This window comes from Amblyomma mixtum, chromosome 1 (genome assembly GCF_055824585.1).
Source record: "Amblyomma mixtum isolate Tamu chromosome 1, ASM5582458v1, whole genome shotgun sequence".
NCBI classification, from domain to species: Eukaryota; Metazoa; Arthropoda; class Arachnida; order Ixodida; family Ixodidae; genus Amblyomma; species Amblyomma mixtum.
The window spans coordinates 98,834,441-98,851,463 of record NC_143012.1 but is presented as its reverse complement, the minus strand read 5'-3'; the positions used below and the strand labels follow the sequence as shown (position 1 = coordinate 98,851,463).

General features: G+C 45.1%; 1 protein-coding gene across 3 annotated transcripts in view; it reads left to right on the top strand.

Moving 5' to 3' along the window:
- The first annotated feature begins 524 nt into the window (after positions 1 to 524).
- Positions 525 to 17,023, top strand: part of LOC149367306 (uncharacterized) — a 43,396-nt gene continuing 26,897 nt past the window's right edge. For 2 of the 3 annotated variants that reach the window (XM_089554969.1, XM_089554968.1), the window contains exons 1-3: positions 525 to 673; positions 5,209 to 5,945; positions 12,223 to 12,411. In XM_089554969.1, the coding sequence (XP_089411095.1) occupies positions 5,660 to 5,945; positions 12,223 to 12,411 (475 nt within the window). In that variant the 5' untranslated portion in view covers positions 525 to 673; positions 5,209 to 5,659. The remainder of the gene's footprint in view (positions 674 to 5,208; positions 5,946 to 12,222; positions 12,412 to 17,023) is intronic. The other variant, XM_089554970.1, reaches the window with a different exon arrangement.

The following is a 17,023-nucleotide window of genomic DNA, read 5'->3' as shown; positions in this document are numbered from 1 at the left end:
TTCCTACTTCGCAAATCGGGACGTCTTTTCCGGGAATGTATGCTCCAGGGACATTTTTTCCGGGGAGGTATCTTCCGGGGACGTTTTTCCTGGGGACATTTTTTCCGGCTTCCCCCAGGAATCTATGAATGTTAAATGAAGAGTGACCTTCTGCATATATGGGAATTACCCCATTAATCATATCCTTAAGGCTGATGTTAAGTGTCCCCTCCAATCTTTCTTTTATTTTCATTTATTTATTATTTCCTTCACAAAGTCTGGGCATTGTACGATATGTCCACCCGAACGATATAAAGGGTGTGACCACAAAATTCATTCCAGTCCAATCCAGCATGACCGTATTGGAAGTAAATACGCGCGGAGCAGCGCTGAAAGCACGTTGGGCGCACACTGAAGCCTTGAGAAAGAAGTTCGACGTCAAGCTTCCCCGTCGATTTCCTCGTCGCAATTCAAATCACCCGCTCCAAGTGAAAGCCACCACGTGATCCATGCAGCCAGCGGAAACGGCGGCGCCGGCGGGTGGTCGTTGCCGTGTTTGGTGTCGCATGTGGTGCATGTGGTGCATGTGGTTTTGCAAGCTGATGCAGGTCGCGTTGACAGTACGCCTGGAAAGCATTACTGCAGACTGAATGGGAAAAAGGCACCACGCTGCAGGTTGACGAGCACAGAAGCAGTATGTACAGCCAGTCCGGAGCCTTCGGCTTTTGCGGCATTTCTTTGCTTGCGTTTAAACATGCGAGGTTCACTGCTTGTCTCGCAGGTCCCAAAGCATGCCCGAGCTTATCATACGACAAAATGGCTTACATGCTTACATGTTTACGTTGTCGCCCAGCTTAGATTCGCTCGGCTCATCGTGCTGTCGTTGGATGTTTTCGTTCATTCGCACCGACGCGCTTGGCACACATCACGCAACCGAGCCGAACTTTCTCACAGGCCTAACGTGTGCAGCGCGAAAACGAAACCAAAACAACGGGTGCTGGTGTTTACGAAATCGCCCGACTAGCGTGATTGGTTGTCTTTTCTTACCCTTAACGTTTTACATGTCCGTAATTACTCCTCAGTATGCTGCCTAGCCTTTTTAATCATTTCAGAAAGGGTCGGTTCTTCGCAAGCTTGTTTAAGTGCAAAAGTTACGATGTTTCATTTCATCACCGCGCTGCGCGCAGTCGCGGCTGAAGTTAAATGCAGAGGAAAACATTTGCTGTTTCTTTCCCAGTGTCAAGGATTTTGTCTTTAACCCATAGCACTGAGCCGGACGCCTGCTATATTTTTCTTAGAAACCGAAAACACGTATTGTTGTAAAATGTCTGAATAATATAGTACGGACAGTCTGTCTGCATGTATATATGTGCTGTTTGCTGAAAAAGTGTCTACTTGTCCACAGCATATGAAAGAAGCTTTTTCACGAAAATCATTAGAATAATGACAGTCAGTAGGCAGTTATAATACAGCTGTTGAATTTACAAGACGTTAGACGCACAAATGAATGTGTGCTTATAATGCACTGCATGTGAAAGTAGTTGTCGTGGACAAGGAAGTAGATCTTTTTACTCTACGTGAGGGCAGGCTTTTGTTGACAGGGTGCATGAGAATTCTACATGGAGCATAAACAACTTATTCATTGGCACTTAAGGGCGTCTTGATAGTGTCAGTGAGTAATTAGTGCCACTTGCTGATGATTTTTCTGGAAAACTGGTTGAAACGTGTGAAGCATGGCTGAGAATTTGAAAATCTTAAGCCATATCACCAAGAAATGGAATACGTCATGAAGCCTCAAAATGAAATGTGCCATGCTCTGTGTATTCATCATTGCGAAGTGAACCAGTAAACTCTGTTGTCCACTGCAGTGACTTCCATCAAATGTGTGCTACCACGCAATCTCATAGTGTGCTGTAATCCATTGGATAATTTTCAATGACAAACACACATTTCTAGCAACATCCATTGCAAATGTCGTTTGGAATCTAGGGAAAAAAAAAAATGGCCGTTGATATCAATTGAAGAAGTGGGTTGGAAAACTGCAATAAAAGCATGTACTATTTCGCACATAACTCAGTGATCTTGAAGTTTACTCTTTAATGCGAACATCAATTGCTGTTCCTGTGTAACTATGCCCATCATACAATTACATGGCATGTTAGAGGCATAGCTGCTTGTTTGCCAACAGAGCATCAAAGACTGGACTGAACGGAGTCATTGGTAAGCGTGTGCCTGTGTGTCCATTCAGTGTAGTCTTTGATGATCCACAGTGAATATGTACCAGTTCGCCCAAATTTCAGCATTACTCAGTGAAAGGTATACCGTGACACATTCAAGTACTGGATGTCAAGAGACTTTGTAGAAACATCTTGTGACGTCACAGGAGTGTGTACTTGCATTTTAGATCTTTTTCCAGAGAACACTTGCATGTGTTAGAACTGTAACATGGCCTTTCCATATGAAATGGCATATTTGGTCAGCCAGAGCCATAAAGGGAATATAAGACTGATATGAACAGAGGGACGTGTAAAAGATATGAACATTTTATGTACTAAAACAATGGCTGTGCTCTATATGTTAAAAAATTTCATATACATTTTTATCATTCAGCTTAATCTTTAAATTTTAAATATTTTAAGTTCAATTTTTGCTGTTATAATGTAGATGCTAAAGTTAGTCTCCTCTGTATAGCCCTGGGATCTAGTATGTGATGCTTACGAGCCCGGGAGGACAATTCAGAATTGCCTTGTGTTTTTTCCAGGTTTCATCACAGTTCCTTTTAAGTGTTTTACTGCTGCAAACACCCTCCCACTGTGTGGGATATTTTTGCACATTTCCAGCATTTTTCACGGTTCATGAAGTTCAGAGTGGAAGACATAGGTTTCTTGTCACTGTGTATTTATATAGTACTGTTCTTTTCGGTGATATTACAATTTATATGCCAATTTTTTGTGCTAATAATCACCATGACAAACTGGCAATTTGAACCAGGTGTTTTTGTGGCTGGAGGACTTAGCCAGGCTACTTCGAGTTCAGGAACTGATCTGCGTGTACAACTCTGGGCTGTTGCCAGGGCCTTTTTAATTGCACGCTGTGCATTGCTAAAATTGTTGCTTTGCTCAGTGTTTAGCCACCATTTGTGACCTGGCTCAAAACCCACTCGTCTATGTAGGAGTTGGCAGCATTCACCTCTGGATGGCCAGACTGTCATACATAGTACTCGAAATCATTGGTGTTGGCATTTTCAGTTTCCCTTTTTGTGTAAAAATCTTGGTACTCTGAATTCCTTGAAGTACACTCCATACTCCTTGCACCCTCATCTTGTAAACTCCCTTTAACTGTGGGAGTGTATGAGCAAGAATGGGCTGCTAGAATTTAGGCGTTTATTTTCACGGATTCATTAGTCACTGTGAGAACGTCTACATGAACTTGCAAGCTTCTTCTTGGCCCAGTGTCAGACTAGATTTCCTTTTGCATCGAGCTGTGCACTTTGCAGCCCTCAGGCTTTTGCATTTGTTTTGCTCTTTCATTATGTGTTTTCAAGCATCATTCTTTCTATGCTTGTGCTGCAGCACGATGATGTTGGCTCACGGAGAAAGTGCAAACGACTTCTCCACAGAGCTATACTGGCACTGTTCACCATTATGAAAGGATAATTACAAGTTTGAATGTGCCGAATGGTCAGGCAGGCTTTCGTAAAGGATGCTTGAGAATAGACCACATTCACACTATCAGTCAGCTGGTAGAGAAATGGGCAGAATATAACTTACCCCTATATATAGCCTTCATTGATTACGAGGAAGCATTTGACTCCGTGGAACCATATCAGCCATGCAGACATTGCAGAATCAGGGTGTGGAAGAGTCTTATGTGAAAATAATGGAAGATATCTATAACGACTGCACAGCTACCGTAGTCATTTATAAAGTCAGGTATAAAGTTCCAATAAGGAAGGGTGTCAGGCATTTAGACATGATCTCACCAATCCTATTCACCTCTTATTTTAAGGAGGTGTTCCGAGGACTGGATTGGGAGCAGTTGGGGATAAGAGTTAATGGAGAATACGTAACTAATCTGCGATTCGCTGATGACATTCCCTTGCTAAGTCACTCGGGAAACGAGCTGCAGAGCATGATCAATGAGCTAGACAGGCAGAGCAGAACGGTGGGTCTAAAAATTGACGTGCAGAAAACCAAAGTAATGTTCAACAGTCTCGCAAGGGAGCAGCAGTTGACTATTAGTAGCAAGGTGCTGGATGTGGTAAGGGAATATGTCTACTTAGGGCAGGTAGTGACTGCTGATCCGGATAATGAGAGGAAAATAACTAGAAGAATAAGAATGTTGTGGACCACATATGGCAGGTTCTCTCAGATCATGAATGGCAGTTTACCAATATCCCTCAAAAGAAAAGTATACAACAGCTGCATCTTACCGGTACTCACCTATGGGGCAGAAACATGGAGGCTAACAAAGAGGGTTCAGCTTAAGTTAAGAACAACGCAGCGAGCTATGGAAAGAAATATTATAGGTGCAACGTTAAGAGATCAGAAGTTGGCAGAGTGGGTGAGGGAACAAATGTTGATTATTGACATCCTTGCCGAAATCAAGAGGAAGAAGTTGTCTTGGGCAGGGCATATGATGGGAAGGCAAGATAACCGCTGGTCCTTGAAGGTAACGAAGTGCGTTTGAAGATAAGGCAAACATAGCGTGGTGCGGCAGAAAGTTAGGTGGGTAGTTGAGGTTAAGAAGTTTTCGGAGATAGGGTTGCCACAGCTGGCGAAGGACAGGGTTAATTGGAGAGACATGGGGGAGAGGCCTTTGCCCTGCAGTCGGCGTAGTCAGGCTGATGACAATGATGACTGTGTGTTGACATGCATACAATTATTTCTTGTGAAAACCAGAAGCACATTGCCATTTGAGAGGACACTAACATCGGAGCCAGTTGCCTCTACAACATGCTTTGTTTTACATGGTGCTGTCACTTCCTCTGCTCGTAGTGCCTCATGTGAGTTGCCTGCAGGGCAGTTGATGCATGCAGTTTGGAAGTAAAGTAAAATAGGAACGATAAAGTAAAAACAGAAGTAAAAACGCAAGCCAAAGTGGTCACAAATATGTATTTCGGTGGGGACACTTCTATGCGGCGTTGTTTATCTGCTGACTTGCGTGCTGCATGTTGCCGCAGACAGTGTTGCCTAACACTTTGTTCTTCATTGTTTTTTTTACTTGCAGTGCTTTCACTGGTGGCACCGACTTGAAGTATATCGGCAACGCACACGTCACAAAGTGGGGCTTGACTACAAGTGAAAGAGAGATCGACCCGGATTCCACCCAGCGTGTTAATTCTTATCAGGAAGATAAAGGCGTGGATCAGGAGCTCTGGTAGCGAAACCGGGAAAGCGCGCGCTTGGCTTGGAGATTGAAGAACAGACGGCTGTGAGAGCACATTGTCAAACCGCAGTGAAAAGAAACAAAGGGAAAAAAGTAAATAAATCAATAAATCTAAGAGGAGGCATATCATTGTCTTCGCGTGCCCTTGGTTTACTGCTTGATCTGGTTGGTGCATAATACAGGTGCATCACCGGAGGAGAGATAGAGCTGCGATTAGGTGAGAGGGTGCAAGTGTTAGCTGTGTAGCTTGTGTCTGCACCGAGGGCTGCAGAAGTAGCCGGGGTCATCACCCATGCGGTTATTAGGGCGCCTACTAAGACCGCCGCTAGTAGTACAAAGATTAGAGCGGTCGCAGAAGTCATTCCCAGCGCCACTCGGAGCTTCTTTTGCGAGAATGGCGGCGGCGTCAGCGGTGCACCAGGATGCAGGAATCGTGGTGCCCAAGCAGGAGATGGAGGCCTTCATCGTGCGCTGCATGCGCAAGGTGGGCACGGACCAGGCGCACGCTGAATCTCTGGCCGAGGTCCTCGTCGCTGGCGACTACCGGGGCCACTTCAGCCACGGACTGAACCGACTGCGTAAGGCACGCCTCACTCCTTCGTTTTGTGTATTAATGCAGGGCCAGGTGTAACGTGTTGTAGGATTGAAGCCGATCCAGCATATCTTTGATGGCCGACTACAGAAAGCTGTACAGTTAAACCTGGATATAACGAAGTTGAAAAAAGTCCGGGATTTTTTGTTACATTCAGGTTTTTGTTACATGCAGCTTTCGCGAGAAGACTCAAAGGGCAATGCAAAATGGAAACCAAAATAAGAAATAAATGTAGGTGGAATAATCTTGAAAATGTTTACAGAAAACCCCATTATTCGATGTCTGATAGCGCGACTGCTACAGCAGCCACCGCCTCCTCCGCAGCGGCACGCGAGCAACCGTGGGGCGGCGAAAGCGATAGCAACGGAGATGCGCTGATGGTCGCTTGTTGTGATTGTTGACGCTCCTCTCATGTCAGTTCATGCTTTACTTTTCACCCAAATTTCGTAACTCAGCACAAGCTAACAGACAGTCGGCCTAGTGAGTTTGTTACGTCAAGGTCAACCGACGCTAGGCGTTCGTTACATGGAGGTCTCAAATACACACACTTCCAAGGGGGCGGCATTGGGGAATTGAAAAACTTTGTTATATCGAGGAATTCGCTATATGGTGGTTCGTTACATGCAGGTTTAGCTGTAGTTTGTATGCTTCGAAAATATTGCTTGATATTCGGCAGTATCAAGCAATACAGTCGAACCCGGATATATCGAACCCGCATATTTCGAATTATTGGCTATATCGAACACACAGATTACCCCCTTGAAAATACTATGTAAAAGTATAGGACAGTTGCGTTGTATATCGAATTCCATTTTCGCCGGACATTGGATATATCGAACGCCGCGCCGCGCCGCGCCCCTGGAAGGTGCGCTTTCCCCAAAGACATTCCTGTCCGGTCCTCAGCCGCCTCAGCGGAGAACATTTCCGCAGTCAGCAGGCGCAGGGCCCTTTTTTTTTTTTGTTCCCCGTTTTTGCGCCCCACCGGCGCGAGCTTTCCCGCTCCTCCTCTCCTCCTGTACCGCCGGCGTGTGCTCCGTCAAGGTCATTGGAGGTCAGCGTAGAGAGAGCGCCGCATGGAGACGCGCGGCGACCACGCTTCTTGGGGAAAGAGAGAGAGAGAAAACGGTCGCTCGTGGGCACATCGTGGGTCTGGGGAAAAGAGAGAGCTCAGAAAAAAAACAAAAAAAAAAACGAAGCCCAGAGCGCCGATCTTTCTCCCTGCTCTTTCTTTTCCCTCTGTCGTTCCTTCGCAGCCGGGTTGACTGCCGCTCGCATAGGCTTCGCTCTTATCGCTCCATCTGCGCCTCGCGTGTTTTTTTTTTGTGTGTGTGCCTGTGTTTCAACCACGGTGTAAGAATAATTTAGGTGATGACACTGCGGCCGGCGCACCGTCCTGGTTGTGTTCGCCGCCGGCGCTGTTTCCGTTTCGCGGCGACAGGTGGCGCTAGTAGGTGGAGGCTCTCGGATTCGCTCTGCGTAGGTTATCGATGCTAAGCGTTGCTCGTTTGTCGCGCTCGATATCGGGGTATATAGAAAAGTATGCACAGGCATGAATACACCGGAATTCTGCAGTAACAAGACTGATTATCTAAATGAATGTGCAACTGATTTCTCGACGACGCTTTTGTAATAGCTCTGATAGCTAGCATACGTTGAAGCCAGTATATCAATCGTATTTCTAGTTGCGCCCGCCAATATTAGCTAATTAAAGCAAAAATAAATAAATTGTAGCAGGATTTTCGGGGAAATAGCCTAAGGACAGCTAGCCAAAATGCCGTTCCGAGCTTCGGTCGTCAAACCAGCGATCTCGCGCTGTGCGCTGGCGGTGCGGCTGCCGCCGCTGCTCATCTTCCTCTTTACAAAATAAACGTCCTCAAAGCACCTTGAACCATTGCCATAGCTTACACATGTACTTGGTCACAAACTTCGCTCGACACGCGACCCCTACGCAGACTTCTGCTCAGTGTTAAGCTGATGGCGGTTATACTTTGCGCCAGTACACCAAGCTGTGTGCAGTACAGCTTGATGAAGGGCATGTCACACGGTTAAATCCATCGCAACTCTCAAAGAAGTATATCTTGTGCTAGTTGCCCATGAATGGGCATAATTTTTCTATTCTACTCTGTCATTTCAAGAGAACAATTCGCGCTCTTATACCTATTAGAAAAAAAAAATGCCCGACCTGAAGTAGGTCTGGTGGTGTGTACAGTGCTCTTACATTTGTGTAGAATATTAGGAATGGTATGCTGAAAGGGGGGCTGAACATATACTTTATTCTATCACAGAACTATACATTACACGGCACAAACTGTTTAAAACATACATTCACAAAAAATCTAACAAAAATTAGTACATTCTGTAAACTTGGCAACAAGACTCAGGATGAACAAAGTTTTGCAAGCTTTGTTTTCTCTGGAACTTGTTTTTTCAAGTTCATGGTTGCAGCTTTGCAGTGCTGCCTCATTCTCATGGTTAAGAAATAGTGCAGAACTTGTGCAATGACCTCTTATTTGTGCTGAGCACATGGAAAAGTCAAGGTCTTTGTGTCAAGCACATGCTCCACCGTTTCCCAGTATGCAGACTGACTGTCGGCATTTTTTGCAAAGTGCTCCTCAGCTGTTCTCAACAGCTCAAAGAGATTCACGTTGGGGTGCAACAGTCCACCCCTGCTCTTTGTGTTGGTTAGGGATGCTTCAGCAGAGCTGTTTTCCGGAATGGTAAAAGCAGACCAGTAACAATCGCACGTGGTGGCTTTCATCAACTTTCGGCTCAAGAATCCAACCACATAGTAAAGTATGCAGTCAACGACTTGCGCTGTATCCTTTCCGTTTACTGTGATAACATCCTCACATTCCCGGTCCTCAACAAGAATCAATTTATCCAGCTTTTCTTTTAGCTGATCAATGAAGCCAGGCGAAGAGTTGTTTGCACTGCCTAGTTCGATCAGGGCTCTGAAGTCTGCTGCGTCTAGTAATGGCTTCTCATCGACCACGCAGCAATTCCCAAACTTGGGAGGCCTAAGAAGGCTGTAAATGGACATTGTATTGTACAGTTGCAAAAATGTTGGCATTGAAGGATGGTCATTCTGGCTTCCAGCAAGTCTTATCTTGCCAAAGAATCTTTCGATCGGATCTTGGTTCATTTTATTTGTAAGAACGTATCTGAACTCGTACTGATGCAAAAAAACTTCACAAAATTCTTTAGTTGATCTCAAGGTAACTCGGAGCCCTTCAGAGGTGCTTTTTGTAAGGAACATATCTTTCGTGATATTTCCACTCTGCAGCTCTTTTTCCCAGTTATCCAACCATTCTACCCCACGTGACAGAATGTCTAGGTCAGTGAGTGAGTATTCTTGCGTGGCTTCAGTGTCTCCCAGACTGCGCACACCACGGTTTCTGTAAAATTCAATACTTGCTGCCATCGAGCGACTGAACAGTCGCAGTTAGCCAATTTGCAGTTAGCCAATTCTTGTTCAAGATTATGTTTTTGTTTTTGAAGCTGCACTTTTGACTTGTAGCAGGCAATCCTGGCGCGCCGCAACGTTTCAATGCGTGTTTTTTTTCGATGGACTGGCCGGAATGCGAATGTGTTTCAGTTGAGAAATCTTTTTCTTTCGTGCAGCATGAATACGAAGTACATCTTTTAACTTAGCACATGCATTGCAACTTGTACTCTCTGTCACTAGTAGGCAATTGTTGTGCCGCCAGGTTTCACATTTGTCAATATATGCGCACTCGGGGCGCATATTATTGTACATTTCACCACTGGGACCACCTGCACACACATGCATTTCATGAAAGACCCGCACTGCACACTCTATATCAGCTAGAGAATTCATGGGCAAACCAGAACTTATGGTCTGTACGTTAACAATACGGCCATAAACAAAACATTTCACTGACAAGGAGTCATTATGTGATGTGGTTACTTCTAGTACTTTTCTATGAAAAGGCGCTTGGTTACTATCTTTCGGCAATTCTAGCTCACTGAAAACAACAGATTTAACCCCAAATCTGTCAGAAAATGTTCGGGAAAATGCTAGGCACAGCGTCGGGTGAGAGCACCGTTTTTTTTTTGTGCGTGTAGAAGGACGTTCCCCTTGTATTCCGCGTGATATGTCGCAGAGATCACTTCATTCGGGAAATGCTTCGCGCACACGTGGTCGGTAGGCTGCAAAACTGTCTGCTCTCGGAATCGCCCGTCGCCACTTTTCTAAACGTTCGGGTTCACGCAGAGCCTTGAAAAGCGACACACGCTCCGTACATGTCCGATACCCCGACTTGAAATTCGGTACAAAGCACTTCTTGCCCATTTTGAATCGCAGCAAGCCTGAGGGCAACTAATTGCACTCGGCGTCACATGCCGCGGCGTGGTATATGTTGAGTGAATCCCAGCAGAATACCAATCAGCCGAACAATGCACTAACAGGACTCACAGGCACAACCAAACAATTTTCGAGAACTCGGAGAAGCCTTCACACACACACACACGAGTTTCAGGAAATTTCCGAACGCACGCGAGCGGGCAGCGCGGGCCCTGGGCTCCCATACTACAGCGCCATCTGTACTCTTGCGGCGAAAACTACCGCTGACTCAAGGTCATCTGCGAACACAATCTGCCAGCGCCTTCTCTCTACGGGGAGCGGCGTCCAATTTTCTCGGCGCCGTTCCGTCCGAAGTGACTGTTGAGGACTTTAACGCTGACAGCGAAGTTCAAGCGGTAGCTGGCGTTCAAGACGCTGACTCCAGCGATGACGAGGGCAACTGTGTTGTCGAAGAAACGCGTCCGTGCGCAGCCACTGAACTGGCGTCAGCGTTAGCCTGATTCGGCGCTGTTGCGGCGAAATGGAAGGCACTGTGCTCTCGCGCCTGGACAGTCTCGAGAAGATCGAGGCCAGTGTTTTGAACTTCGTTTCCCAGGGGAAAAAGCAGCCCAAAATTAGTGATTTTTTTTTTCCGCGAAATAAAGCGCTTTCACATTGCGCGCCCATACTATGTGATTCGCGGCTGTTCCAAACGGTAAGCCACAATTTGTTATCGAACTATTTTCCGATCCCCTTCGAATTCGATATATCCGGGTTCGACTGTATTTGAATATCAGCAATTTCCTTACATTTGCATAACTGAGGGTTTGTGTGTTGCTCAGTGCAGGTGGCTATACACTGTGGGTTAGGTAATGCTACTTTGCTTATTTGCTCAAAATGCTATGGACATTTGGCTTCTTGAGGTTATTTGAGGCTCACCTGTGATAGTTGTACTCCAGAACCCCCATGCGGATATTGATCTGCCAATTGTTACAATCACTGGTGTCAGTGCTGACTGTACGTGTGTGATTGCTCTTTTCTGACCTGCTCATGGCAGAATAATATGCAAATTACTATTAATGAGAACTTCTTTTTAATGATTCAGCATGTTGTGAATTTATTTCTTGAATGTGAGGAGTGTTTAATGTATTACTTAATTTCTTCCACTCAAGGATGTACACCAGAGGGAGGGTGCAAAAAGCAATCGGACTGTGTCCATTTGTCACCATGATCAGAGGACAGCGTGATTTGGATTGTGATATCCTGTCAGCATCGCTAAGCTTCGGCTACACTCATATAATGCAAGCTACACATTTCGGGCACCCTAGACACAGGCAAAGAATGTAAGCTTACTCCTGCTGCTTGTGATAACTGCTGGTTTGCGGTAAATTGTTTTTTGAGGAAAAGAAATGGTGCAGTATCTGTCTCACATATATCGGTGGACACCTGAACCGCGCCATAAGGGAAGGGAGGAAGGTGGGAGTGAAAGAAGAGAGAGAGAAAGGGGTTTAACGTGCACTGACATTGCACAACACACGGGGCCTTTTGCATTTCGCCTCCATCGAAATGCGACCGCTGCGGTTGGGTTCGAACTCGGATATTCCGGCTCGGTAGACCAACACTTTAACCACTGAGCCACTGCGGCAGGTTGCTAGTTTGCGGTAAATATGGTTTATGGTAACTGGCAGTTCTCACTTTGATTAGGCTATAATTAGCACTGGTGGTTTTGCTGAAAATCAGAATGCATTGGCTTATAGTGAAGCTTTGCAAGGAGACCTGAATTTTTTTTTGTTCCCATTGCTTTTTTTTTGTTTAGCATATGTTGAATTAGACCTGTTTTTTTTTCATGAATTATCTGGTGTAAAGCAGATAACAGTTTGCAGTCCTACGTTGTCTGCACTGCTGTGCTTTGTTTGTAAACTACTTCAGTCTGCTGTCTTAATTTTCTCCTTCTCAACAGAAATGTACGTGGCAGACATTCAGAAGGGCGTCTGCGAACCGTCTGGTTCGCCCGTGATTGTCAACGAGCTGGCCGCCACCGCCCTGGTTGACGGCCGGAATGTTCTCGGTCCTGTCGTGGGCAAGTTCTGCATGGAGCTGGCCATGCACAAGGCACAGCAAGCAGGCATCGGATGGGTTGTGGCACGAGGTGACGAGCTCTGGTCTTAAAGATGCACTGAAGAGGAATCTGAACTCGTCTTTTTGCCATGGGAACTCAATCTACACGTTCCCAGCATTCTTAGAAACTGCAACTTATTGCCATTTATGGCCGATTTCCCTAATTAAATTGGATTAACGTCCGGCTCCCGCCTTTTTTTTAAAATTCTCCCCCATATGGTGGGCGGAGTCGACCAACGCGTGGAGCGCCTTTCAGCCAGCTCTGTGGAGTCTCGCCGCTCTGCCATCGGCGGAGTAATACGTAGTAATCCGTAGTAACAAATAGTCCGCGCGTATTTTTATTTCTGCAGGCTTATTTTGCGGCTATATTATCTGCGAATGAAACTATTTATTCATGGAAACCTAAAAAACAAAATAAAGCGAAAGCAAAGCCTCCACGGAGCTGGCTGAAAGGCACTCCAGTCGTTGGTCGACTCAGCCCACCGTACGGAGAGAATTTAAAAAAAAAAAAAAAAGGCGGGAGCCGGACGTTAATCCGATTTAATTAGGCAAATCGGCCACACAGGGCAATAAGTCGAAGTTTCTAAGAATGCTCGGAATGTGTAGATTGAGTTCCCACGGCAAAAAGACGAGTTCAGATTCCTCTTCACTTCACATTTAATTTTCATGCAGTCTGTGGTAATTATGTTCCATGGCAGCTTTAACAGTCACGGATTGCATGCATTCTGCTTATGGATGTATTTCTGAAGTCTGCGTGTGGTAGTGGACAGTTTGTTTCATGGAGCAATGTGGAATTTCACTCTCAATCTGTGACAGTTGCATTTCATGACAGGTTCATCAGTCATGGAATTTGCTATGCTTTTGATGGCATCCACAATGCAAATTGGAATAACACCTAGGGGCTTACAGTAAGGGTTGTCATATGAAGTGTTGCACTAGAATGTTTTGGTAATTGCCTTCTGTGAGCCCAGCCGCAGTGGCTCTGTGGTTATGGTGCTCGGCTGCTGATCCGAAAGACGCGAGTCTGATCCCAGCCACGGCGGCTGAATTTCGATGGAGACGAAATTCTAGAGGCCCGTGCACTGTGCGATGTCAGTGCACGTTAAAGAACCCCAGGTGGTGGAAATTTCCGGAGCCCTCCACTACGGCGTCTCTCATAGCCTGAGTTGCTTCGGGACGTTAAACCCCAATAAGCCAAACTAAACCAATTGCATTCTGTGGAAGCTGTTACGGATTTTGTTATGCTTGGCTCATGACATCACATGGGAATAGCGAGAATGTGCAGTCTATCCTTTCCGGTACTAGTGCTTGCCTCTTTGCAAAGTCTGGTCTCCTTGTCTGGACTAAATGTTAGTGTGATAACATGCAAGACGGCCTAAAACAAAAGAAAAGCACAACTCAACATTTGAAGGAATATTGTAGTTAAGAATGCTGCAGGCAGTATCATTTCGAAACGTTGTGTGCATTGAGTATGAATATACTGATACATTTTGGATAATGCATTCTAACATCATATTGTCATGTGGTGGTGACAACGCCATGGATGAGAGTTGATCATCCTAATGGGGCACTGAAACGAATTCTTTATTCGGCTGTCTTGCACCTACAAAGAACTCGGCAACTTGACAGCAGCGATAGCAACAGACATGCGTGGCGGTCGTCGGAGAACAAAATCATCATTACTCTTCGCCACACCCCATTTAAAGCTGATGAAGAACTTTCGATATAAGGCGCACTATTAGCCTACGGCAATCTTGAACAGCGTAGAACTAACTGTGTGCAGCTACAAACATTGCACATAAATCTGAAAGCATCTCTCTTTAAAAGCAAATTGGTTAAGTTGTATGCTGGCAGCAGAGCAGAACCGTGGGTCTAAAAATTAACATGTAGAAAACCAAAGTAGTGTTGAACAGCCCAGCAAGGGAACAGAAGTTCATAATTCGCAGCGAGGTACTGGAAATCGTAAGGGAATACGTCTACTTAAGGCAGGTTGTGACAGCTGGTCCGGATCATGAGAGAGAAATAACTAGAAGAATAAGAATGGGGTGGAGCGCATATGGCAGGTTCTCTCAGATCATGAATGGTAGCTTACCAATATCACTCAAGAGAAAAGTACACAACAGCTGTATCTTACCCGTGCTCACCTATGGGGCAGAAACGTCGAGGCTAACAAAGAGGGTTCAGCTTAAGTTAAGGGCAACGCAGCGAGCTATGGGAAGAAAAATGATAGGTGTAACGCTAAGAGATCGGAAGAGGGCGGAGAGTGGGTGAGGGAACAAACGCGGGTTGATGACATCCTAGTCGAAATCAAGAGGAAGAAGTGGGCTTGGGCAGGGCATGTAATGCGAAGGCAAGATAACCGCTGGTCCTTAAGGGTAACGGAGTGGATTCCAAGAGAAGGCAAGCGTAGCAGGGGGCGGCAGTGAATTCAGGTGGGCAGATGAGATTAAGAAATTTGCGAGGATACGGTGGCCGCATCTGGCAAAGGACAGGGTTAATGGGAGAGACATGGGAGAGGCCTTTGCCCTGCAGTGGGCATAGTCAGGCTGATGATGGTGATGATGATGATGTGCAACTTGTCAGCTTTCCTTCACTCGTGTTGTCAGCCTCATTATGCTCACTTTCATTTGAAGATTTTTTTTTATTTGGAAATTGTTTTGAAGAACTAAAAATGTTGTGCATTTGCTTTTCAGTGATAATTCATTACTCACATACCTTCTATAAAGCTCATTCTATCTTCTATATCCTGAAATTTGCGTGGTGTAAGGAAAAACCCTAATTTTTCTTTTATGTATAGCTCTCATGGTATTGGAATTGTGCTTCTATTCAGCCGTGTACATGAGTGAACTGTGTATATGTTGTTGTGATGCTGTGTGCTTTATGCCCCACTGTAGAAATGTTTTTGTGCCTTTGAACATAGAGTGAAAATTCGTCCATATGACAGATGTTATCCTCACTGGTGGGAAGTTTTGTAAAGCAGTCCGAACAGTGCATTACACGATGCACCTGGTAGCAAAAATTCCAGTCAAGCATGGGAATGGTTCTTGAGGACATAGAGGTTGAGTATAATGCATTTAAAAATTCAAAATGCTCCAGGTTTGTTTTAGGTGGTAAATTATTTTTGCTCTTTTTATACACTAGGGTAGAGCTCAGTTTGTTCAAGTCTCAGGTGACTGCTTTCCATTCCATTAAGTAAACAATTTCGTCCGATTGAGAGTGGCTACTTGTGCTGGTTGGGACATAGTTTCAAACAAAGGAATGCTCCAACATAAACAGGACTTTGGAAGAACAACGCAGCTTGTGCGTAGTTGTCAGGTTGACTTGTCACATAACCCTGCTACTGTATTGTGGCACTGCAATCTCTTTACTTAGCTGAAAATTTCATAAAACAGGGTTTTGCCTATTGTGAGCTTTACAGTGTTGACGTAGCAGGAAGTTCATACAAAACTATTAGCAAACTTGGATTTTGCAGGCTCTCTTTCAACGCATTAACCCTGGTCTGTAATGCTCTGGGTTGCTGTCCTTTTACATTTTCTTTTTTTGGCTGCTGCGAGCTTAGTTTCAATGTGAGCAGGGCCCCTTTTTTTGTCCTCATAATAATTACGCTTTGCGGGCAGCTGGCATGTGTGGTCTTGGGCCTACAGGACGTAACAGGCATTAGGCAGAGAGACAGGATGTTGTTTCAATGATTTCTTTTATAATATCAGCATTTATGACGAAAAATAAAATCATGTTGCCTCCTGTGTGCCCACTATGGCATGGTACTACTCAGTGTTGGCATGCTTTTGCTATATTTTTTACTTGTACTTGTTGCCTGTGACCTCATTTTCTGCCCTATTTAGAATTAATGAACAACCACAACAACAGTGCATTAGCTGGGAATCACAAAAGACACAGGGCACTGTGTTGTCTATGTTCTGTTGTGAAGAAATGCAAGCTTAGGTTTAGGTTTATGGAGGTGTAACATACCAAAGCGACCCATGCTATGAGAGACGCCGCAGTGAAGGGCTCCGGAAATTTCCACCACCTGGGGGGGGTTCTTCAACGTGCACTGACATCGCACAGTACACGGACCTCTAGAACTTCGTCTCCATCGAAAAATGACCACCGCGGCCGGGATCGAACTCGCGTCTTCCGGGTCAGCAGCTGAGTGCCATATCCACTGAGCCACAGCGGTAGCTTGAAACACAAGTTGTAGTATAATATATGAGAGAGAAGCAGTACCAACTAGTTCAAATCATTGGTGCAGTAAGGTTGTTTTTTTGTGTTATGATTCCTGTAATAGAAGGCCTTCCTGACCCTTTGTGGTGGCTCAGTGGTTGTGGTGGAAGCAAAAATGCAGAAACATGTGCTAAGATTTTGGTGCATGTGAAGAAACCCCTGATTAGTTAGTTGAACTTATATAGTCTGGTGCACACCACTGTCACATGCCCCAGTTTGCATCGCATTTCCTTGGGCATGAGAATCTGGTAAAGAGCCTGTACATTTTGGGCATTTTTCGCTTTGAAGTAATCATTGAGTGTCAGTGGTTATTTTTTCATTGAGAACACAGAACTAGCATGGCCTAAGTGGGAATTCACTTGCAGTAGTGCTGTTATTTCTGTGTAAGGTGCCTTTTTTTTTATTTAAGAAAATAAAAGTAC